We start from the raw sequence: 25,451 nt of genomic DNA on the forward strand, positions 1-25,451 counted from the left end.
AATCCAACTCAAAGTGCACTGAAAGTGGATTGAAAGTGCATTATTTGGCATGTGTGAAAGCACTCTAAGTTTAAAAGCCAATAACTACAGTCACTCAAGCACAGACCCGTCAAAGTAAGTCAACCCCGTTGCCAGCCCCCTCCACAGCCTAACGAAGGCCTTTGAGAACAGGAGGGCCTTTCAGAGGCACCTGAAACTCCAGAGGGAGGAAAATGTGTGCACCTTCTGGGATTGTTATTCCATAACACTGAGGCAGCTACTTAGAAGGCTCTGCCTCTTGCGGTAACTGGTCCTTTTTGGACTAATGTGACTGTGTGTGAATTCTGTGCTCTGGAATTACCAGATTAGGCCATCCAAGAGAGCGGTTTTTCCACTAAGGGAAGATGATCTGAGATAAAGCTCAGGTTATGGGAGTTTCCTGCCCACCCCCCAGGGAGTATTATCCCATTTGGCTTCCATTGACTCTTTAGCTACTGCCTCATGTAAATCAATCTCCAGTTTTATTATTCCATTTCCCCCCTGCTCTTGGCCTTTTTTGGGAACTGCCTGTTCTCTCCAGCACTAGATTAAAGAGACACAGCATCTGCTCCCAGGTGCTGCATTTTCAGATGGAAGCGGACATTTCCCCATCTTAACCCTGGAAAGCTGAAGTCGTAGCTTGATCCCAACTTTGCCTCATTGAGTCAAGACTGCTACACGTCAGGCGCAAGATGCAGAGAAGAGGCTGGACACATCCTCCCAACTGCAGCATGGTGTAGTGGTTAAGAGAGGTGGTTTGGAGTGGTGGACACTGATCTGGAGAACCGGGTTTGATTCCCCGCTCCTCCACATGAGCAGCGGACACTAATCTGGTGAACTGGGTTGGCTTCCCCACTCCTACACATGAAGCCACTTGGGTAACCTTGGGCTAGTCACCGTTCTCTCTGGACTCTCTCAGCCCCACCTACCTCACAGGGTGTGTGTTGTGGGGAGGGGGAGGGGATTGTAAGCCGGTTTTATTCTTCCTTAAGTAGTAGAGAAAGTTGGCATATAAAAAACAACTCCTACTCCTCCTCCCCACTTCCTTTTAAAAATATGAACCGTTCAGATTTGTTGGGGGTGGGTGGGTGTTAGTTTGAAGCAGCAAAATGAAACGAATTAAAAATGCTGGCAGTCTCTTAAGGTGCTGCTGGACTCGTTTCATCCCGCCCACTGAGTAGTTCTCTAGGTTTTTGCCTTCAGGAACCGCTTTCTTGTCTAGTTGGTCTGCCAGGGAATCTCTCTGTGCTGCAGAGGTTTCTAGAAAAGGCTCTAGGCCCACATTCAGGCAGGGGCTGGTGAGACAAACTCTAGCTCCCAGGTCATCTCCAGCCAGGTCACTGCCACAAATGTTACCTCTGCCACAGCAGGCAGGACCCCTGTCGGTAGGGTTGCCAACCTCCAGGTACTAGCTGGAGATCTGCCATTACAACTGATCTCCAGTCGACAGAGATCAGTTCACCTGGAGAAAATGGCAGCTTTGCCAATTGGACTCTATGGACTCTAAGTCCCTCACCTCCCCAAACCCCTTCCTCCTCAGGCTCTGCCCCCAAAACCTCCCGCTGGTGGCAAAGAGGGACCTGGCAACCCTACCTGTCGGGGCCAGAGCAGGCAGAGGGGCACCAGTTAACCCCCCCCTACTTTATTACATTGCTGTATTGGTTGCAATATTTTGATCCTTTTTATATATATATATGTATTTATTTTTAGAACATAAAACAAAACACATACAATAATAAAAATAAAATAAAAATAAAATACAAAAGAGTATCAATTATATGCTCTAATTAATACATTCATAGTTACAATGTTATAAAGTTCAAAAATACCCTTTTGACCCTCCACACACCTTAAAAAGTGACCCATCACCAGACTTCCGAAGAAGTGTCTAAACAGTTTTAAAAATTACAATATTTTGATCCTTGACCTTCTTATATTGACAGAAAAGTTTTATTTTGAGCTCTGTGACAGGTTATCCATTAGATAAATGAATGAAATGAATGAAAGGACAGCTGAAAGGAATTCTTTGAGCTGCCCAGAGCTGGAATAAGGAAGGAAACGCTAATCCGAAATTGGGTTCCAACGTGGAGTGGGGCTCGTCACTGCCCCCCGCACCCGCCGCCACCAATTTTCACAGGGTTGTATATCAGAATCATAGGGCTCCGACAGATGGAATGCTGGGAGTTTGTGAAAATCAGGTATATGGGGCCCCAAATTTGGATTGTGACCCTGGTTTGGGTGGTGGTGGGGAGTTTAAGCCTTCTTGCACCACAGATTGAAAGAGTGCAGCACAGTGTTGATCCAAAGCGCCCCCGCCCCCCCAATGCCTCCTTTTAGAGAAGAAAAACCGCTGGGGGTTCTCTCTAGGGTTGGTATTCCTGGCATTGTGGTTGTGGGAGTCCTGAGAGATGCTCTGGGAATCTTAAGGCCAAACAACACTTGGGCCATTTCTGCATGGCTGTTTCCTCACGGTCACCCCGCCGACTACTTCGGGGCTTTGCTTTGATTATGCAGGCATTTGCCAACCGTCAGAGGTTGTCTCGCTCTCCCGGTGTTTTCTGGTTGTTGGCTAAACATGAATCCAGAAAACGCTGGCAAAACATGTGGAAACACTGGGGGAGAGCGAGGCAAACTCTGATGGTTAGAAAACGCATGCATAATCAAAGCAAAGCCCCAAAGTGGTCGGCAGGGTGACCGCAAGGAAACAGCCATGCAGAAACGGCCTTGATGGTGACTGGAGCTTCCAGACAATTTCTGCTTCTAAATTTACATCTGTGGGGCCCAGACTGGGAAAATGACACCAGAGTAAAGGACTATCCCTAGGGTTGCCAACCTCCAGGTACTAGCTGAAGATCTCCTGCTATTACAACTGATCTCCAGGCGACAGAGATCAGTTCACCTGGAGAAATTGGCCGCTTTAGCCATTGGACTCTATGGCATTGAAGTCCCTCGCCTCCACAAACCCTGCCCTCCTCAGGCTCCTCCCCAAAAACCTCCCACCAGTGGGGAGGGGGGACCTGGCAACCTCACCTATCCCCCCCTTCCTGCACTTTGATCCTGATCCCATCTGGGCCCCATTTAGCTGCTATTTACAAAGAGGGGAGGGGAAGCTCTAAATGCAGAACTCCAAGCACTTTCAGTATCTTTAGTTCTGGATGGGCTTTGACTAAACAAGAAAAAGATCTTGGCTTCACACTGGATAGCTCAATGAAAATGTTGACCCGGCATGCTGCAGTGGTGAAAAAGGCAAGTTCTCTGGTACGGACTATTAGGAATGGGCTTGAAAATAAATTGCCTAGGTTCACAGGCCTTTATATAAATCAGTAGGGTGGCCACATTTGGAATCCCTGGTATGGTTGTGTTTGCTCCAGCTCACAAATGGCATTGTAGAGTGGGAAAACAGCAAGAAAAGGCAAACGGAGGGATTGGATTGCCTTCCCTGTGAATGAAAGCAGTTGGGCCTTTTTCAGTTGAGAAAAAGAAAACTCAGCATGTGGTGGGTGGGGGAGAGAGAGAGAAACACATGACAGAGGTTCATACGATTATAAATGCTATTCATCCTATTATTCTCCAGCGTGGTATAGTGTGGTGTAATGGTTAACAGCGGTGGACTCTAATCCGGAGAACTGGGTACGATTCCCCACTCCTCCACATGAGCGGCAGAGGCTAATCAGGTGGACTGGGTAGGTTTCCCCACTCCTACACATGAAGGCAGCTGGATGACTTTGTGCTAGTCACAGTTCTCTCCGAACTCTCTCAGCCTCACCTACCTCACAAAGTGTCTGCTGTGGGGAGAAGACAGGAAGGAGATTGTAAACTGGTTTGATTCTCCTTAAAAGGTAGAGAAAGTTGGCATATAAAAACCAACTCTTTATTCTTCTTCTTCATAATGCTACAACTTGGGAGAACCCAATGCACAATTGATTGGCAGTGGAGTGGCGGGGGGGGGAGCCTCCTTCACACAATGCAAAATGTATGGACATCACTACCCTGAGACTGATGATCACTGGCTGAGATGGCTTCAAAAGGCAATTAGATAAATTCATGTCATATTGGCCATGACAGCTAACAGAACCTCCACAGTTAGAGGCAGTATATGTTAACCAAGCACCAGCTTCTTGAGTGAAGGGCTCTTGCCCCCCACACCCAGCTTGTGAACTTCCTGGAAGCATCTGGTTGGCCCTTGTGGGAAAACAAAACGGGATCTCTGCTGGCCGGTTGCCTCAACTTAACCCTTGCTTATTATAGTACCTTCTGTACCTACCAGGGAAGTAGGTATTTTCCAACCTGGAATATTGTTGCAGGATCCAATTTATTTGAGTTCTAGTCCCAGAAGGGGGAGGGAGAGTGAATGAAATGTTTGGATCTTGTCCCTTTTCCAAAGCCAAAACACAAACCAGTCAGTTTTGGTTTCACCCAGGCTTCTTTGGTCAACCTTACCAGTCAGTGAAATCTCCCCAGTATAGTACATGAGCGCTACAAACCTTTCCCCAGTAACTGGATCAACCGCACGGTAAGCCAGACGCTCCAAAATTGCCTCCATCGTGAGATTCAGGAAAAACACCCTGTTGGGACGAAAGAGAAGAGAAGCATCTGCCTCAAGAATGCACTTGATCATAGGGGAGGGGCTGTGGCTCAGTGGTAGAGCATCTGCTTGGTAGACAGAAGGTCCCAGGTTCAATCCCTGGCATCTCCAGTTAAAGGGACTAGGCAAGTAGGTGATGTGAAAGACCTCTGCCTGAGAGCTGACTGCTGGTCTGAGGAGACAATACTGACTTTGTTGGACCATGGGTCTGATTCAGTATAAGGCAGCTTCATGTGTTCATAGTCCACGGGTGGGTTTTGAGAAGAACAAGTTTATTTCTAAAAAAAATAAAATGAACAGGAAGCTGAAAGGAAGACTTCTCTATGGAGAGCCAGCATGGTGTAGTGGTTAGATTGTCAGGGCTAGGATCTGGGAGACCCAGGTTCGAATCCCCACTCTGCCATGGAAGCTTGCTGGGCCAACCACACACACTCAGCCTAAACTACCTTACAAGGTTGTTACGAAGATTAAATGGAGGAGAACAGAACAATGTAAGCTGCTTTGGATCCCCATTGGAGAGAAAGGGGAGATATAAATGAAGTAAATAAATAAATATGGAGGTTTGAGCAGAGGCTAGGGGAAGTGGTAGAACGTCTCCTGTACTGGCGCCAGCCTGCATGTTTCTGTTCCAATGAGGCCTCCTGTGGGTTGGAGCGCAGAGCCCTGAGCACTGGGATGCTGAGATGCCAGGCCTCTGGGCTGGACTGAGAGATACCTGTCAAACACTCTTCCACAGAGCATAAACATATCAACGAGAGGGTTAGAACATAAGAACATAAGAAAAACCATGCTGGATCAGACTGAGGTCCATCAAGTCCAGCAGTCTGTTCACACAGTGGCCAACCAGGTGCCTCTAGGAAGCCCACAAACAAGACTGCAGCAGCACTGTCCTGCCTGTGTTCCATGACACCTAATATAACAGGCCTGCTCCTCTGATCCTGGAGATGCATCATGACTAGTATTCATTTTCACTAGTAGCCGTGAATAGCCCTCTCCTCCATGAACATGTCCACCCCCCTCTGAAAGCCCTCCAAGTTGGCAGCCATCACCACATCCTGGGGCAGGGAGTTCCACAATTTAACTATGCTAGGGTTACGCTAAGCCACTCTTGGGATGCACGGTTCACAACCTGCCAGCAGTTGTTTTTTTAGGTGGGGGACCACTGGAAAAATATAACCTGCAGTCTCAGTTGGTTACCTCAGGTGAAAGGTTGAGAGAAGACTGTCGCAAGACATTTCAGGCATCACTAGGATAAGGGATTCTCCTTTGTGTTTCCACTGAGGAGGAGAGCCAGCGTGGTGTAGTGGTTAGGAGGTGGACTCTAAATCTGGACAACTGGTTTTGATTCCCCATGGACTCTAAATTTGGAGCACCAGGTTTTAAGTTCCCACACCTCTACATGAGTGGTGGACTCTAATCAGGAGAACTGGGTTAGTTTCCCCACTCTTCCACATGAAGCCTGCTGGGTGACCTTGGGCTAGTCACAGTTCTCTCTGAACTCTCTTAGCCCCACCTACCTCAGAAGGTGTCTGTCTGGGGAGAGGAAGGAGATTGTAAGCCGGTTTGAGTCTCCTTAAAGGGTAGAGAAAACCAGCATTTAAAAACCAACTCCTCTACTTCTTTCTTTTTATTTAACCCATTCCACATTAATGGAAATAAATTTTTGGAGTTGGAAAATGGATTCTATGAACAATTAAAAAAAAATGGTGTGTGTGCGTCTCAGGATTGGTTAGTGTTAGCTTTAGACATTCACCAAAGGGAAAACTTTCCACTTCCTGAAGGGGATCTAACGGATTATGAGGCTCCTTTATAGAACTTAAAGTTATGAAAATGATCTCGCTTGTTCTTCAAATGTTTACAGATAATGACTTCCATTCACATTGTGGTTAAGAGGAAAAAATGGAAAGGAAACAGCCCAGCACAAAAACAGTGAAGATCTCAATGATTCCAAAGACAGGAAGGGAATAGAACAGTTTTCTGCAGTCTTTCATCCCTTACGCTCCAAACATTTTGTTTCTGCTTTGTTTCTGTTGCCCAACAACCACAGAGAAACGTGATTGTCAGAACGGGTAACTTGTGATGAAATGTCTCGAGATGAATATTCTAGCAGAGGAAGGGAGGGGAAAAAACCCAACACTTGCTTCTGCAGCCCTGATAATTGATACGGCTCTCCCCATTATATTCCAAAATAAACAAAACAAAACAAAAAGTGAAAGGATTATAACCTGGCATATCAAGAAGCCTTGTCGTAACTCACAGTCGCTAACTCAAGACAACGGGAGGAAAAAAACCCAACAAAGCACAAAGCTGAGACGGAAGAGACGGAAAAAAACCCCTCCACACTTAAAAAGCTGCCAGCGAGATGAACCTTGGAAGTGCCTTGTCGAAAATGCTCTCCCTCTCGGTAGGAGACGCGCCTGATTATGCAGGCCGGTGTCAGCGGTAGAGACAAGCAGAGGGAGAAGGGATTGTTTGTGTGTGGTGGGGGGCTTGGGTGTTGCAGAACGCAAGCAGGGTATTCTGCACTTGGGGGGGGGGGTGCGTTTTGCACCTGAAAGAAGACAGGGGTCCAAACAGGGAAGGAAGAAGAAGAGGAGTTGTCTTTTTATACCCCAACATACTCTACCACTTTAGGGAGAATCAGACCGGCTTACAATCACCTTCCCCTCCCCTCCCCACAACAGACACCCTGTGAGGTAGGTGGGGCTGAGAGAGCTCTAAGAGAACTGTGACTAGCCGAAGGTCACCCAGCTGACTTCATGTGAAGGAGTGGGGAAACCAACCCGGTTCTCCAGATTAGCATCCGCCACTCATGTGTAGGAGTGGGGAATCAAACCCGGTTCTCCAGATTAAAACCCACTGCTCAAAACCACAGCTCTTATCCACTACACCATGCTGGCTTCAGTCCACTGTGGTTCCCATCCTCTAGAAGTGGAAGGGCTGTGTGTGGACAGTTGCGGGAGCTGATCAGTTTGGTTTTCTGAGGGCTTTTCCACATTTTTTTTTTGGTCAGTTCTGGCCCTGCACTGCTTTGGTTTACCCCCCGATTTTTGCATACATTTTTATGCCTTTAGTTTTCCCTTCATTTTTGTTGTTGTTTACCCAGCTTTTTCTCGGTCATTTGGAGACCGCTTTTACCCCAGTCTTTTTAGGGAAGCTGATTTTCAGTCACCTTTTATTTTTTTATTTTATTTTATTAAACTTGTATCCCGCCCTCCCCTGCAAATGGCCGGGCCCAGGGGGGCTCACAACATTCTTAAAACACAAATGCAATAAAATCACAATAACTCATATGAAAACAACGCCCATGAATAAACCAGCCCCCCAAAACCGTGAAAATATCAAAACATCTGGCGCACTTATTGTGGCATAGAGGCCGCAGCAGGTCCTGTGGACGGTCAGAGCCCCCTCCCCCCATAATAGCATTTTAATTCAGACGAGAGCAAAAAAAGAGGGGTATGGAGGCCAGCGTTGATGGAAATAACTGTAGCTGCCCTCAACCATAGGCTGAGATAGAAAAGTGAGAAGTCATCCCATTGAACCTCTGTTAAGGGACATTTTCCCCTCCAGGCTGTTGGCAACCCTATGCTAGCACCAGAAGTCCCAGCGGAAAGGGGGGGGGGGCAGGGCCACCTGCTAAGGTTGCCAGGTCCCTCTTTGCTACTGGTGTAATGCCCAGATATAAGGGCTGGTTTAGAACACTATGTATTCATACGCACATACATGGAAGCTTTGGGAAGTTGGCATCCGGGAGCCATGAACCAACAAATCATGCTCTCTGTGTCTGATACCGCCTCGCACCAGCAGAGAGCTCTGGGTTACGTTCATCTTCAGGAATGTGGTTTCTGCTTACCAAGCTCACAAGATCAGGCACTCACTAAATGACGCCTTCAGCCAATGTCTATAGGTTGTGCTGGTTGGAGTGGGGTGGACACTTGATGTGCATTGGTGCTTTTGTGTATCAATCTGCTTGTCGGCAACCATGGGCTTGCCCCATGCAAATGCATAAATGATACTGACTTTCCTTTGTTTCCGGGGTAACTCTGCATCTTATTTGTGGGTTATTTCACCCCCAGGTCTGTGTTTAGCTAAATAAAGAACTGTTGCTCTTTTTAACCTCCTCCTAGTTGTCTTCATTGGACTCTACAAGACAACCAGGGCACTTCACTGGTGGGAGGTTTTTGGGGCGGAGCCTGAGGAGGGCGGCATTTGGGGAGGGGCAGGACTTCAATGTCACGGAGTCCAATGGCCAAAGCGGACATCTTCTCCAGGTGAACTGATCTCTGTCGGCTGGAGATCAGTTGTAAAAGCAGGCGATCTCCAGCTGGTACCTGGAGGTTGGCAACCCTACCACCTGCCCCTGAAGACTCTGCGAGATCCCAGCGCTTCAGAGATGCCTGCTGGACCTAAGCGAATGAGTGAGGACCATTCTGAGGGCAACTGAGACTTGGCCACTCCTTGGCCAGGGCTCCTGGATCATTAAAAGTGACTTTTAACACTAACTTTTGAAGTGAGATTGGAAGTTTTAAAAATAGAAGGCCATTCATCTTAGTTGGCTTTGCTAGAAGAAGATAGATGGTTTTTATACCCCAGTTTTCTCAAACTGGTTTACAATTGCCTTCCCCTCCTCTCCCCACAACAGACCCCCTGTGAGGTAGGTGGGGCTGACAGAGTTCTGAGAGAACTGTGACTAGCCCAAGGGCACCCAGCAGGCTTCATGTGGAGGAACAGGGAATCAAACCCAGTTCTCCAGATTAGAGTCCACCGCTCTTAACCACTACACCATGCTGGCTAAAAGAGCTGTTATATCTTCCCCCTCCAATGCAGAGGCTAGCTGCCCCAATCCCATTCTGCTTCATTCCCATTCTGCCCATTCTCTTAGAGCCTGCTCGGCCCTCCTCTTTCCCTTCTCTTCTTTAAAAAAGAAAGAAAGAAACAGCCCCCCCCCCCCACGATTGTTCCAGTGCAGCACAAAAAAGCTTTAAATGCTTTCTTTAAAATGTTGAAGCTGCTTTCTTGGAATGTGATCATGCAAGGTCTCAGCCGGCAACTGAGCTGGAGAAAATCATCCCGTCCCTTTATAAAAAGTTGAAAGGGTGTGCCAACGGACAGGAGAAGCCTTTCATGCCATGGAGGGTAAATAATGTCACCCCAGTAAATAACATCCCATTAAAACATCTATGAAAGGGACGGGACATTTTTCCTCCAAGAAGGCTCTAGTCACTCTTCAGGGAAAGAAAAGCGCCTCCTTTTTATTATACAATATTTGTGTTTGCTGATTTAGCCATTAATACCCTCATTTACTCCAAAATGAGGAACAATAGTGGCTCACAATTTTGTTCTCCCCCATCTCCATTTTAGCCTCACAACCACAACGTGAGGTATATATAGGGTTGCCAGATCCCTCTTCACCATCAGTGGGAGGTTTTTGGGGTGGAGCCTGAGAAAGGCGGGGTTTGGGGAGGGGAGGGAGAGTCCAATGCCATAGAGTCCTATGGCCAAAGTGGCCATTTTATCCAGGGGAACTGATCTCTACCGGATGGAGACCCGTTGCAATAGCAGGAGATCTCCAGCTAGCACCTGGAGGTTGGCAACCCTAGGTAGGTAGGGTAGCCACCTCTGGCTTGTGACCTTCCTGGAGATTTGGGAACAGTGACTGCAGAGGGCAGAGTTTGGGGAGTGAGCTCAGCAGGGATGTGATGCCAGAGAGACTGCCACTGGAAGCCGCAATTTCCCCCAGGGAGACTGATCTCCATAGTGTGGAGATCGATCGTAATTCTGGGAGAACTCCATGCCTCACCTTGAGGTCCGTAACCCTAGAGGTACGTTCAGGTGACAGTGTGGCTGGCCAAGGTCACCCAGGAAGCTTCCACAGCAGAGTGGGGATTCCCAGCTCTTAGTCTGAAAGTACACATGGAGATCTCCAAGGTATTGGGGGAAAGGAAGTCCCAGGGTGATGTAGTGATTAAGAGCGGTGATTTGGAGATGTTCACTGACGAAGACAGGTGGAGAGAAAGGAGTCGCACCAGTTTGCGTTTCCTGTGTTTGCACAGATTTCTGGCACTAGTGCAAAATCGGCATAAGTGGCCCAGAATGTAGGACCCCAGGGATCTCTGGTTTTGTGCATGCTTTTAAGTGGAGAGCCAGTGTGGCATAGTGGTTAAGAGCAGTGCTTTGGAGCAGTGGACTCTAATCTGGAGAACCGGGTTTGATTCCCCGCTCCTCCACATGAGCGGCGGAGGCTAATCTGGTGAACTGAATTTGTTTCCCCACTCCTCCACATGAAGCCAGCTGGGTGACTGTGGGCTAGTCACAGCTCTCCTAGAGCTCTCTCAGCCCCACCTACCTCACAGGGTATCTGATGTGGGGAGGGGAAGGTCAGGTCATTGTAAGCCAGTTTGATTCTTCCTTAAGTGGTAGAGAATGTCAGCATATTAAAAACACAAACAAAAAACAAACCATTTCTGCCCTTTTCTGCCAACCCTGGCTCCCCCTCTCCAGTTGGTACCTCCTCATCTCTGCCTCCCCCCTCCACTTGGTCACCTCCACGGCCACTGTGACCCCCTCTCCTGTTTTCATGTACCATTCCATGCAATTCAAAATGGCACCCAAACCCTGGCAGTTGGGTATATGGGTGGGTGTCTTTTTTTTCTTTCTGTTTTGCAATGTATGTATGGGCACATTTGAAGTATGCACTTTTCCTCCAAATTAGGTTTTTTCCAGAAATCAGATCCCTCTGCAAACTTACATGTTCTCTCCAGTTCGCAAAGACCTACTCAATATTCACGAGTGGCACTATGGCATGCATCTGACTATCCGCAAGGGACCCAACCCTTTGGTATTAAATACAGGGATTGCCTTGTACCTGTTTTATTTGAGAAAGGAGAAGTCTGAAGGGTAGTACCAAATGGTGGTGGAAAATGCAGTCAAGTTGCAGCCGACTGATGGGGACCCCGTAGGTTTTTCAAAACGAGAGACGTTCAGAGGTGGTTTGCCATTGCCTGCCCCTGCGTCACAACCCTGGACTTCTTCGGTGGTCTGCCATCTAAATAGTAACCAGGGCCAACCCTGCTTAGCTTCCAAGATCTGATGAGATTGGACTAGCCTGAATGCTAAATGGGTGTGGAAAAAGAAGGGGTGAAGATACAACAGAGTTGCCAGGTCCCACTTTGCCACTTGCAGGAGGTTTTTGTGGCGGAGCTTGAGGAGGGCGGGCTTTGGGGAGGGGAGGGACTTCAATGCCATAGAGTCCAATTGCCATAGTGGCCATTTTATCCAGGTGAAGTGATCTCTATCAGGCCAGGGGGTGGGCGAGGACGTGGAGGCATCGTGGCAACCGCCCCTCTGGCCACCAGAGCCTAACACCAGTGCGTGTGTGGCACACCCCCTCCCTCCCCCTTGCCCTGGGCGCTCCTTCCCCCAGCTCCGTGCCTGATCAGATCGAGCCTGTGAAGCTAAAATGACTAAACTGAGGCTGTCGTACTTTGGTCACATTATGAGAAGACAAGAGTCACTGGAAAAGACAGTCATGCTAGAAAAAGTTGAAGGCAGCAGGAAAAGAGGACGACCCAACAAGAGATGGGTGGACTCAATAAAGGAAGCCACGGCCCTCAGTTTGCAAGACCTGAACAAGGCTGTTAAAGATGGGACGTTTTGGAGGACATTGTTCATAGGGTCACCATGAGTTGGAAGCGACTTGATGGCACTTAACACACACACACACACACACACACAAGGGGAAAGGCATATCTCTAGAGACTGCCTTTTAAAATAAGTGAAACCTGGGAATTCAGAGAATCTGACAAGTTATTATAACAATATTCAATGTCTGATTAAAAAAGCAAAAGAGCCCCCCTTTGGGGGCAGGGAGGTAGGATTGCCAGGTCCCCCCTCCAACCATAGTGTTTTGCCCAAATACCAGAGCATCCCCAGCGACATGCTGATGTCACTTCTGGGCACATGGGAAATGACATCAGGGAGTTGGGGCACTACTGACCCCCCCCCCATTTGGGAGCCATTTTGCCCCCTGCCGGACAGCTGAGCTGTGGTAGGGAACACCAGCTGGCAGCAGAAGACCTGACAACCCTGCAAGAAGGAAATGGCTGGTATGGGGGACGCAGGTAGAGAAGTCTGTGGGACTAGGGAAATCTGAACTTTCCCACCCATGTAGCGGCCATCTTTCCCAAAACTTTGCAGCCAAATAGGTTTAGGAAAGGTTGGAGAAAAATCAGTGAGACCCCGGGAAGTGCATGGCTACACCACAGTGCTGTGGGACGCACCCCAATTGGCAAAGCAGCCATTTTCTCCAAGTGAACTGATCTCTATTGGCTGGAGATCGGTTGTAATAGCCGATCTCCAGCTAGTACCTGGAGGTTGGTAACCCTAATACCTGTACTGATGGCTACGCATTCGTTTCCCAAAGGGAGCAAATAATGGCTCTCCAGAGGCAGTTCATGTTGGGAAAGTGGCCTGGAGGGAGGAGGCTTAAGCCTCGTCTCCCCATGTGCCACTGTCCTGATCCATATTGGGCCCTGCGCACGTGGGAACTGAATTCCCAGCACAAACCTCCAGCTCCCTGTGACGGTCATGTGAATTGGCCCCCCAGTGCCCAATAATAATAATAATAATAACGCCAGCACAACAGAGACACCCTGCAAGAGCTCCTTCCCAATTCCCACCAGAAAAACTATCTGGCAAAGCCTTTGCAGATTTTATGGGCTGGAGCATGAGAGACAGAAGGAGGTTATGTTTTTGTGTGGCCTGTTTCATGTCCTAATAAACAACCAAAAAAGGGGGAAAGAACTCAACCAGAAAAGTACAGGGAACTTGAGCTGAAAACTAAAAATTCTTCTAAGTAATAAATGCATTAGGTGTGCACAATAAAATGGATTAAAACACTGGGCCTGGAATACAGGCTACATAATAATAATTAATTTATTGCAGTCATGGACCAGAAAATATCATACTGCTATTTCTATGCTACATTCCCCAAAACCTAAAACCTTGCATTTCAAGAATTGCTATACAGGCTTATACCATTTTATTGTGTACACCTAATACATATATTGCTTTATAAGAATTTTTAGTTTTTAGCTCAACCCTTAGGTTCCCCATTTCATGTCCTACCAGGCTGCCCTGAACACATGAACATATGAAGCTGCCTTATACTGAATCAGACCCTTGGTCCATCAAAGTCTACTCAGACCAGCAGCGGCTCTCCAGGGTCTCAGGTAGAGAGGTCTTTCACATCACCTACTTGCCTAGTCCCTTTAAATGGAGATGCTGGGAATTGAACCTGGGACCTTCTGCGTGCCGAGCAGATGCTCTACCACTGAGCCACAGCCCCTCCCCTGCTTAACTTGTTGCTGTTTTGCCAGTGCTTTTCAGTGTGTGCAACCGCAGAAGATATTTTTTTTCCTCTTGGGGTCCTCTGCCATTTATCTACTGGAAAAACCAATCATATACATTTAATTTCTTTAAGGTCCAAGTGTAGAAAGGATGATGCCTGAGTGGCTTTCTATTTCCCCCCTCAAAAATATTTGCGACAGTGTTGAAAAACGCCTAGCTCGGAGGAGAGTGGTTTTTATGGCACTCCATGTAAAAATAGTAATCTTTTTTTTCAGTTGCCATCACTTGTTTTTACTTTCCATGGCCCTCATTTGTTCTCACTGATGTTCTTATGTAGCCAGATCTACTTGGGTGTGGTTCTTTATACATGCTGATGTCCAGTGGCATCTTCATGACCGATGTAAGGGCCTGATATTGTTCTTCCTGTTGATTTCTCGATCGCTGCTAAAGGCTGTTCTCTCCTGTATCTAATTCCAGAAGAGGAAGAAGCTGCTGGGGATGGGAATGACACCAAAGAAGCAACAGCAGGGGAGAAACAATGGTGCCAAACAGAAGCGTACAAAGGGTGAATATTTCTAGGAGAAAATTCTACCCTATGGATAAGATCTGTTGATTTATTTAGAGAGTTCATATGCACCCTTCTCCAAAGACCTGCTCGATGCAGCTTACAACTAATAAAACAAAGTCAATAAAAACACAGGCATTTTTTTAAAAGCCACTAAAACACAAGGATTAAAAAACAAGCCAGCGTTATCAAAGCACAATCAATAAAGAATAGGCCAATGTCATTAAAAATGCTAGGGTCCTATAGTAATCTATATAATACAATCCTCAGGCCAGAAGCAGACCATAAAACAACCAAAAAAAGATTTAAAAAAATTAGTGAAAGTCTGGGTTAAAAGGAAACTTGTACCCTGCCACCAAAAGGAATGCAAGGTGACCCTTGGCAAGGGGATGGCATTCTAAAGGCAAGGCACCACCACTGAAAAAGCTCTGTCTCTAGTTGCCACCTACCTCATCTCTGCAGGCAGGGCGGCTCTGTCAGAAGCGGGGAGGGGGAACTATCCCTGCAGCCAGCCCCTAACCATAACCTGGCTGCAGCTGTTTCTGACCAACTGAAATTTTTGAACTGTTTCAAAGGCAGCCCAGTGCAAAGCACATTACTTGTTTCATTCCCAAAATCAAAAACTGGAGAAAACATTGTATGCAGCTCTTCTAGAGAACCACAAATTCTGGAAGGCGTCTTATGAGAAAAAACAGAAATTTGAGCAGGAGGACGCCAAGATTTCATCATTTTAGTTATGACGTCCTCAAACATAGTGGGAGATTTTGTCACAATAATAGGTTTAAATTGCAAGCAGAAAGGTACCGGCTGGATATTAGGGAAAATTTTTTTACAGTAAGAGTTGTTCAACAGTGGAATCAGCTACCTAGGGAGGTGGTGGGCTCCCCCTCACTGGCAGTCTTTAAGCAGAGGCTGGACAAACACTTATCAGGGATGCTCTAGACTGATCCTTTATTAAGCAGGGGGTTGGACTAGATGGCCTGTATGGCCCCTTCCAGCTCTATGATTCTATGAATTCTGTGTTTCTCATCACCAATTTTGGAACTGGAGGTTTGCTTTGTTCCTCTCTGGCTGTGACTGGGAGGTGTTAGCCAAGTGGGCAGAACTGCCTTGCAAGCACAGTGGCTTGCCAGTGGGAAGAAGGGTGAGGGGTGCGCTTTGTGAATCAGCCAAGACGGTAAATCCCTTGCAGCCCACCTGCCCACCCACTCTACGAAGGCATCGCGTCAAGCCAGCAGCCCTCGAAATCAGACACGCACACTGTTTGCTCCTCTGATGGATTTCCAGTCTGCAACTGGGACGGTTTGAGACCTTTCCTGCGTAGGGATCCGGCGCCTTTTCCTGCTTTTTGATTTTCAGTCTATTCTGTTTCTTTAAAAAATGGAGAAATAGAAGTATGTAGCGGACCGTGAACATTTTGAGCCGTACCGAGGAGTCAGCCAAGCGAACAAGTGGCCCGAAAATGTGATAGTAGGAAAGATGGCCGTGCGCCATGCTTTTTAATCATGTAATTGCTGAGTGACATTTAATTCAGCGGCTTTGAGTTACTCTGCCTCTGGGCAGCCTCCTCTCTGTACCTGGTCCCCCCCGCCCCTGTCCACAAGTCCGGCCCTTGCAGGGAAGTGCTTTAACTACACTGAAGTTTGGCCAGGCTTCTACATATTACAGTAGAGACACGGATGCAAACAATTGAAGTATTTGAGAACAATGAAATATGCATGGCTATCTGTGACAGGCCTATAAAGCTGAGCAATTAGCCGCGTAATCCGAGAAAGCCGAGGCGGCCGGCGGCCCACGGTTCCCTATTAGTTAAATGCTTTTTGTATTTGCGCTTCCCATCAAATCAACTAACACTTCCTTTAATTGGTTCATGAATTATACAGCTCGGCCGCATTATAATTTAATCACCAGTAAACATTCCTGGGGCCCCGCTGTAAAAATGTACCGCGCTCATTAATTCGTTAATTTCAGCAGATGGAAGGGGAGCTCGGATGAACGGCGGCAATACAGGCCCGCCTCCGGCAATGGAAGAAGGTGGAAATGGTGGGGGGGCCGTTTAGGTTTTTTTTTTTAAAAGGGCTGTCAGAAACTCAATCTGTGAGCTGTCAACAGCCTGGACCCTTTCTCTCTCTCCCCGCCCCCCCAGCCCCTTAATTTTCTCTTTTCCTCCCCTTCCTTCACCCCACCCACTGGCTGGAAGTGACTGACGGATTCATATGGAGGCTTGTCAACCCCGTCTTTAAACATCAAGCCGGCGGGTAAAGCGAACCTAATGTAAATTATTTCTTGTCTTACGGGCCCCCCTTTCTCTGTCCCCATGAATATTTCATGGCGGGCAGCATAAATATTAATTCTAATAGCTCTGCACGGTGGTTATTATTTCTGTCTTATGACAAATATTCATAAAATATTCAGCACCCTTTTTTGGAACACTTACACACTTGATTGTGGAATTTCTTTTCCCGGCTTCCTGGGGACACGGCGAACATATTGGGGTTCTCTTGATGGACTGCCCCCCCTTCCATCCCCTTAATTAATACTGTGAAATATAAATATTTAATCAGATTTATTTTGCGTTTCCCCAGAAGCGCACCCTATTAGACTGGAGAGGTTCTGTTTGACAATATTTAAATAGGAGAAATTTATTCCCTATTAGGAAATTGGTTACTTTTGACACGCATGTAAAATGACACATCATCGGCTCGTTTCGTTCTGCCGCCTTTGCGTTTCTGGGGCTCTCTTTTTGTGTGTGTTGATGTTATTCAAGGACACCAACCTGGCCCTTACAAAAGTTCCCGCTGAAAAAGGGAGTAGGGCAGGGCAGTAGCTTAACGTGTCATTTCGTGGTGGTAGCCGGGGTTAAACACTGTGTCTCTATTACTGATATTGAGCATTGATCGAGCACGTTCAAGCATTCAGCTTCACAGAGATTACTCTTGCAATAAATCTTACGGCAAGTAATTATTCTTCCCATGTTACAGACGGGGGAGAAAGGGCTGAAGGGATTGTAGACCACTTAATATGTTTGTGGTGGAAGTGAGATTAGAACCCAGGACTTCTCCAATCACAACTCACTTGAAGTGCAGCAAATGCCCTTGGGTTGTGGTTTTTTTTGGGGGAGGGAATACATTGAAATTAGTCTATGTGGCACAGCCAAACAAATGCCTGGGGGGAAGAACAAGGCTGAGCATCAGTGTTGCTTTGGTGCCTTGTTTTCATCCTCAGGATGCTGTTGTGCTGCTTCTCTGCCCTCACTGTGCTTGCCTTCACTGACCCTCAGTGACCATGGAACCTCATTAGCGGTGGCAGTCCTTGTGGTTTTGTTTATGAGCATCACATCACAGTGTCACAGACAAAGTACACACACAGCCCCCTCTACCCGTAGGTTTGGAAGGTCTCAATGTCATCCAGACGGTCTGTCTGTGAATGAGTGTGAGGGCCTTGTCGGATAAATAGTGAACACACACATGAAGCTGCCTTATAATGAATCAGTCCATCAAAGTCAGCGTGGTCTACTCAGACTGGCGGCAGCTCTCCAGGATCTGTTACACGATCTACAACCTGATCCTTTTAACTGGAGATGCCGAGGATTGAACCTAGGGCCTTCTGCATGCCAAACAGATGCTCTGCCGTAGTGAGCCCTGTCGAGGGTTAATCTAAGATAGGACACGGCATCTTGATAAGACCAGGTGTTCTTCCCAGTGTGTATCAAGCAATAATGAACCTAGGTGCCTCTGAGACTGTGCAGAGTGCCTTCCCTGCAGAGTGGCACTCGCTGCAGGCAGCCTTCTCACTTCCAAGATTAGAAAAGGTCTCTCTCCTGTTTAGGGTTGCCAGGTCCCTCTTCGCCACCGGTGGGAGGTTTTTGGGGTGGAGCCTGAGGAGGGCGGGGTTTGGGGAGGGGAGGGACTTCAGAATGGTGTAGTGGTTAAGAGTGCTGGTTTGGAGCAGTGGAGTCTGATCTGGAGAAGCTGGTTTGATTCCCCACTCCTCCATATGAGCGGCGGAGACTCAGAGGTTTTTGGGTTAAGAGAGGTGGTTTGGAGCAGTGGAGACTAATCTGGTGAACTGGATTTGTTTCCCCACTCCTCCACACGAAGCCAGCTGGGTGACCTTGGGCTAGTCACACTTTCTCAGCCCCACCTACCTCACAGGGTGTCCGTTGTGGGGAAGGGAAGGTGATTGTAAGCCGGTTTGAGTCTCCCTTAAGTGGTAGAGAAAGTCGGCATATAAAAACCAACTCTTCTTCCTCTTCTTCTTCGCCATAGATTCCAATTGGCAAAGGGGCCATTTTCTCCAGGGGAACTGATCTCTATCGGCTGGAGATCAGTCGTAATAGCAGGAGATCCCCAGCTAGTACCTGGAGGTTGGCAACGTCACCCCTGTTTGAGATGACGCCTCTGACTGCACAAGCAATCCAGGCAGGCATGTGGGGCAGCGTGCAGTCCAGCGGGGGCATGGTGTGGATCACGCGCCGCTGCCCAAAGTCCTCGGCAGCATAGCAAGCGAGCCAAAGCCGTGCACTTCTCAGGCTGTTTGGCTCCGTGCTCCCGGCAGCAGACTGCCTCGGGCCAGGCCTACATGTGCGCCCGGGCTCCATCTGCTCTGATTCTTGGCCTCACAAACCACGGAGGCCTCAACATCTCGGAGATGCGGTGCAATTAAGCTCGCAATTAGGGGGGGACGGGCCCAGTTCAGCAGTGCGCTGAAGGCGCTCCCGCTGCTGCCATCTTTCTCCCTGATCCGTGAAGCGCCATCGGAACGACCTCCGGGGGGAATCCGGCAATGATGGAATAACAAATGAGAATAAGGAGGAGGCACAGAATAAAAAATGAGGAAAGCAGGAAGACGGGGAAGCGATTGCAGAAGCAGAGGCCGATACCACCAGCTCTCCGCTTGCGGAGTTGTAGAAAAGGTTTATGAATGATTTCTGTAAAAGAGAGCTTTGTGCAGGCCTTTGAAAGCCCCTTAAAACATTTGCGCTGCATGCACATGCAGGGAGAGGAAGCAGGATTGTCAGGATGTTTGTGTAACATTCACACAACGCATCAGATGCCAAACCACTCTTAGATATAGTGATGATAATTTTTGGGGGGGGGAATCTCTCTTAAAGATGCTTTCTTGGAGATGTAGTAGGGTTGCCAAACTCCAGGTACTAGCTGGAGATCTCCCGCTGTTACAACTGATCTCCAGTCGATAGAGATCAGTTCACCTGGAAAAAATGGCCACTTTGGCAGTTGGACTCTATGGCATTGAAGTCCTTCCCCTCCCCAAACCCCGCTCTCCTCAGGCTCCACCCCAAAAACCTCCTGCCAGTGGTGAAGAGGGACCTGGCAACCCTAACAGGTATGTTTTCCCAAAGGGCAAATAACGGCTCTCCTCAAGAAGGCTGAAGCCCCTTCTCCTAACACACAACAGCCCTGATCTGAATTGGGCCCGTGTGCACCTAGGAATTAAGTTTTATATTTTTTTTCTCTTAGGATGAAACTGGGGGCGGGGTGAACAGTTCAGCAGCTTTTCAGAGAGGTTCAGTGTGACTGGAGGGAAAGGCGGCGATGAACATCACTGACTGGCTAATGCCTATACCGTTACACTCTGAATAAGACTAACAGTACAATCCTATGAAGAATTACTCCAGTCTAAGCCCATTGAAATGAATGGGCTTAGACTGGAGTAACTTGCCTTAGGATTGTGCTGTAAGACTAGTTTGTAAGTAAATACAGGTCAACCTCCCGATTCGTGGAGTGCGACAGTGGGGAGAGACTGAGGGCTGAGCCAGCATCTCCCTTTGGAGAGATGTCCGTCCTGCCGTTTGCAACACCAGGCTCACTATCATTGGAGAACCTGCTAAATGCCACCCTGGGCTTCCCCCTACGAAGAATGCCTTCCACAAGACAGTATTCTGTGATAGGGACTGACTAGAGCAGAAATTGCAGCTGCCAGCAGGGCCAGATCTTGGGGGGTCTGGCAGGGGCACTTGCCCTGGACGCAAGGAGAGGGAGGGCACCAGTGTGGGCATGGGGAGCATGGACCCAGGGAGAAGGAATGCCGCCGTACTGCAGCACGGACGCAGCTGCCCGCCTGCCCTCAGCTCGTACTGGCTGCTGCTCTCCCTCTCTTTTTTTCTGGGGGGGAGGCCACTGTGAGCCCTGCCCAGCACATTTCTCTTTGCTCCTTCCCCCAGCTGTGCGCCTGGCCCCTGGGGCCCCCAGTGTCTGGGTCCAGCACATGGCACACCCCTGCCTCCCTCCCCCCTGCCCCAGGCACTCCTTTCCCCTGCTCCGTTCCTGGCTGCAAGTAACAGAGCCCCACCAAACGCCTGTGGTTGGAGGTGACATGCATCACTGCTTTGAATCCCACTGATCAGGAGGAAAGTGGGATATAAATCTTTCAAATAAATCAGAGGAGGGAAGGAAGGCGAGCAGTGGTTTACCCTTCCCAGTTCCCTTTCCCCCCACCAAATGGCTGTAGTCTCTATGGGGCTCTAGACCTGTGTCTGCAAGGGAAGCATAGTAGAAATGTCAGGAGGAGGAACACATGAAGCTGCCTTAAACTGAATCAGACCCTGAGTCCATCAAAGTCTACTCAGACCGGCAGCGGCTCTCTAGGGTCTCAGGCAGAGGTCTTCCACATCACCTACTTGCCCTGGTCCCTTTAACTGGAGATGCCGGTAGTACTGAACCTGGGACCTTCTGCATGCCAAGCAGATGCTCTACTACTGAGCCACAGCTTGGCAGGAGGAGCTTTGAGTACTCTCTTCCCTTCATTCTCCCCCCCCCCCGCAGCACAACGTCCGCTTTGTTCCTGAGTTTGAGACTGAGGCCATTTGAACTGGGAAGGGACCACCATTGAGAGAAGACCTCAAAACCAACCATCTCCAGAAATCAAAAGGCACCAGGAAGATTGTTTCTTGTGCCGTGCTTGACGTTCTGCAAAAAAAGAACCTCTCAGAAAGCCCCAAAGATTTCTGTTTAGCGTGGAAATGACTATTTGCATCTCAATACCTGCGACTTATCCTGTCAATCATAATAATAATAAAAAAGAAAGAAACACAAGAAGAAAGAAGAACCTGCAATGATCAGCCTGCTAGAATGGGGGAGGGGGTGTCCTATGGAAGCTGGTGGGCCTTTCAGAAATAGCTCTCTTTCACCGGCAATGTTTCCATTTACATAAGAACATAAGAAAGGCCATGCTGGATCAGACCAAGGCCCATAATGTCCAGCAGTCTGTTCACACAGTGGCCAACTAGGAAGCCCACAAACAAGACGACTTCTGGCTGTGTTTATCCTGGCTGTTTTTGAAAGCACCTAATATAATAGGCATGCTCCTCTGATCCTGGAGAGAATAGGTATGCATCATGACTAGCATTCATTTTGACTAGTAGCCATGAATAGCCCTCTCCTCCATGAACATGTCCACTCCCCTCTTAAAGCCTTCCAAGATGGCAGCCATCACCACATCCTGGGGCAGGGAGTTCCACAGTTTAACTATGCGTTGTGTGAAGAAATACGTCCTTTTATCTGTTTTGAATCTCTCACTCGCCAGCTTCAGAAGATGACCCCGCGTTCTGGTATTATGAGAGAGGGAGAAAAGCTTCTCCTTGTCCACTCTCTCCGTACCATGCATAATTTTACAGACCTCTATCATGTCTTCCCTTAACTGCCTTCTTTCCAAGCTAAACGGCCCAACGCGTTTTAACTGCTCCTCATAGGGCAGTTGCTCTGGCTCCCTGATCATTTTGGTTGTATTTCCTTCCAAATACAGCATTTTGGAATGAGAGGCTTTTCAAGTGAGATCAGGCTGCAGGCAAAGGAAGACTTTCAACTCCCAGAGCTGCTCCAAACCACACTAATCTTTGCTTCCTGGTTTCTGATGTTACTCGGGACACAGCTGGCTCCATCCAACCCACAAAATAATGAGGGACCTGGGGTTGCCAACCTCCAGGTAGTAGCTGGAGATCTCCCACTATTACAAAGGATCTCCAGCCAAAAGAGATCAGTTCACCTGGAGATAGGGACATGGGAGCTTGAAAGGAAAGGAAAGATTCTGGCTAAAACAGTAGGTTTGGCAGGTCCCTCAGACACCAGTGGGAGGTTTTTGGGGTGGAGCCTGAGGAGGACAGGGTTTGGGGAGGGGCTTCAATGCCATAGAGTTAGGGTTGCCAATTGCCCGGTGGTGGTGGGTAAACTATCGCCCATCTACAGGGCTGCCCACTGGCCAGCTGAACTGATCTCTATTGGCTGGAGATCAGTTGTAATAGCAGGAGAACTCCAGCTAGTACCTGGAGGTTTGGGTGTGTTATAGCAAAAACAACCTATTATAATGTAAATCAAGTTGCAGAATCTAAGTTATAAGTTCTATTGTTATTACCCTCCTGGACAAATCTAAGGAGGAAAAAAACTCATTTCCCAACCTCCAGGGCTGGCCTGGAGAAAAAAATCCTCTGTTGCCACCCGCCAGGAATGACCTAGAGAAAAAAGTGTTTGCTGATCTCAAGGGCTTCTCTAGACTGAGAATCAGTGGTTGCCAACCTCCAGGGCTTGTATTTTAACAAAAACAACCTGTTGTAATTTTTACCAGGTTTTCATATCAAAGTTGCACATTTAATGATGATATTTCTATGCTATGTATTCTTACTACAACTATAATGCTAAACATAAACCAACTCAATATTATACATACAAAATCTCCCACATACATGCAATACAAATACCACATACGTAATAGTCATCATACAAAATCTCAAGGTCAGAGGGTACAGTCGCCATATGTGACAAGTGAAGTCCATGAAACATATCACTATAACTTCTCAAGGTAAGTGTTCATGTCTACTATTGTTTTTTCCAGACATGTCCATGTGTAAAGTTATTTTCTTCTCTTTTCTTTACAGGTTACCGGTTGGTTGTTCCTGTGTCGACGATTTCTTCCTCAGAAGATGCACATGGATTCCTATATCAATACAATTTTCACACGCATATGACAACTACTATTTAACTTCACTTTGCATTGTTAATCCAAAGTAATATCTAAGTCATACTTACTTAATGTAAGCTCGAGTTTTACTCCCAGTTTGCCCAGAGCTTTTTTCTTTCCTTACTGGGGAACGTGTCTGCTTTCTTACTTTTTATTTCCCACCTGTCTGTATTTAGTGCTATCTGTAACTCTTTCATTAAAGGGACATATCTCCATTAAAGGGATAGTGTTAAAAAGGGTGTTCCATTCTTATATGCATGGTCCCAAATCTAAGGATGTATTCAAACCTTTTGGTTGTACAGTTTCTAAGAGGAAAATGAACTTAGCCTCTTGTCTTAATAAAAGGCGATCCTCATCTACCGTATTATATAGATTTGGTTGTAAACGCCAGATTGCAAAAAAAGTCAGGTTATCAGTATGGCCAGTTATCAGTATGGCCAGCTGAAATGTAATGGTGCACAATTGGAGCATCCATTACTTTATTACGGATTCTTGAACAGTGTTCCATAATTCTATATTTTAATGTCCTTGATGTTTTCCCTATGTAAAATACATTACACGGGCATTTAATAACATAAATCACCTTTTTTGAAAGGCAGTTTGTAAAATGCTGCAGTTTGAATTGAAACCCCTTGTCTGTGGTAAACTCCTTTACCTGTAATGATAAGTGGCATATTCCATAGTTCCACATTTATGATGACCCTTTATGGAGTCATGTTCTCTATAATTAGGTTCTATGATGTCTGTATGAGTAAGTTTGTCTCCCAGTGAACGTGTTCTTCTCATTCCTAATCTTGGTGGATTCTCACATCCTGGTAAGCCCTGCACTATGTGCCAATGTTTATTTATAATTGCTTTGATTTTAGTTGAGAGAACAGTGTATTGCAGAGAAGATGTTATCCCTTGATATTTTGTTTTGGGTCTTAATTCTAATATTTCTGCTCTTGGTTTTTCCAGTGCTCTTGTATAGGTATTATTAATCACTGAGCCTGGGCAACCTCTTGCTTTCAGGTCTTCACTAAGCTTATTCGCTGCTGTTACAAAATCTGCTGTGCGTGTTGAATTTCTGTGTAACCTGAGAAACTGACCATTTGGTAAGTTTTTACGCAAATGCGTAGGGTGAAAAGAGTCATATCTTAAAAGTGAATTCCTATCAGTTTCTTTTGTATATGGTTTGATCCCAAATTTGGTATTCTCTATGAAATATACTCAGTATCTAAGAATGGTATCTGTACTGTATCTAATTTTCCTGTAAGTGTGATATAAGGGTTCTGTATATTTATCCATTCTATAAATTGGTTTGCTGCCCTCTCATTTGTACATACCATAAAGATGTTATCAATATAACGACGAAAAAAATTATTTCTTGTATATAAGGGTTGTTAGAATATATGTACCGTTTCTCAAACCAGTTCATGAAAATGTTCGCCACTAATGGGGCTTAGGAGCACCCCATCGCTACTCCTTTTGTCTGGAGGAAAAATTGATGTTTAAATCTGAAATAATTTTTTTTCTAACACGAGTTCTAAAAGATTAATGAGGAAAGATGTTGGAGGATTTTTTCTTTTCTAGTCTGCAATAGTTCTGCTATTTCTGTTGTAACTATTTCTATAGGTACATTTGTGTATAATGCATTTACATCTAGTGTCACAAGGACACTTCCCTTAGGTACTATTCTGTTTTCTGTTTGTATTATAAAGTCCCTTGTATGGATGTAAATATTGTTCCAAATATTTAGCTATTGGGTCTAAGATGGAATTTACCCCTGATACTATAGGGCGTCCGGGAGGGGGGGGATGTTCTTGTGGAGTTTTGGAAGAGCATAAAAAATATGTACTCTGGGGAATTGATTAATCAAATAATCAGCTGTTAGTTTTGAAATCTCATCCATTGCTAATGCTTCATTTACTACTACTTTTATAATTGATGTATAATCATATTCACGGTGAGATCCTCTGCTAG

The 25,451-nt window shown here is 46.9% G+C and overlaps 1 protein-coding gene across 1 annotated transcript in view; it reads right to left on the bottom strand.

The window, feature by feature from the left end:
• The window catches only part of AK8 (adenylate kinase 8), a 97,772-nt gene that overhangs the window by 1,172 nt on the left and 71,149 nt on the right, over positions 1-25,451 (bottom strand). Inside the window, exon 8 of the mRNA XM_056860165.1 lies at positions 4,503-4,583. Coding sequence (XP_056716143.1) covers positions 4,503-4,583 — 81 coding nt within the window. The remainder of the gene's footprint in view (positions 1-4,502; positions 4,584-25,451) is intronic.

The sequence above is a fragment of the Euleptes europaea genome, chromosome 14 (assembly GCF_029931775.1).
Source record: "Euleptes europaea isolate rEulEur1 chromosome 14, rEulEur1.hap1, whole genome shotgun sequence".
Lineage (NCBI taxonomy): Eukaryota > Metazoa > Chordata > Lepidosauria > Squamata > Sphaerodactylidae > Euleptes > Euleptes europaea.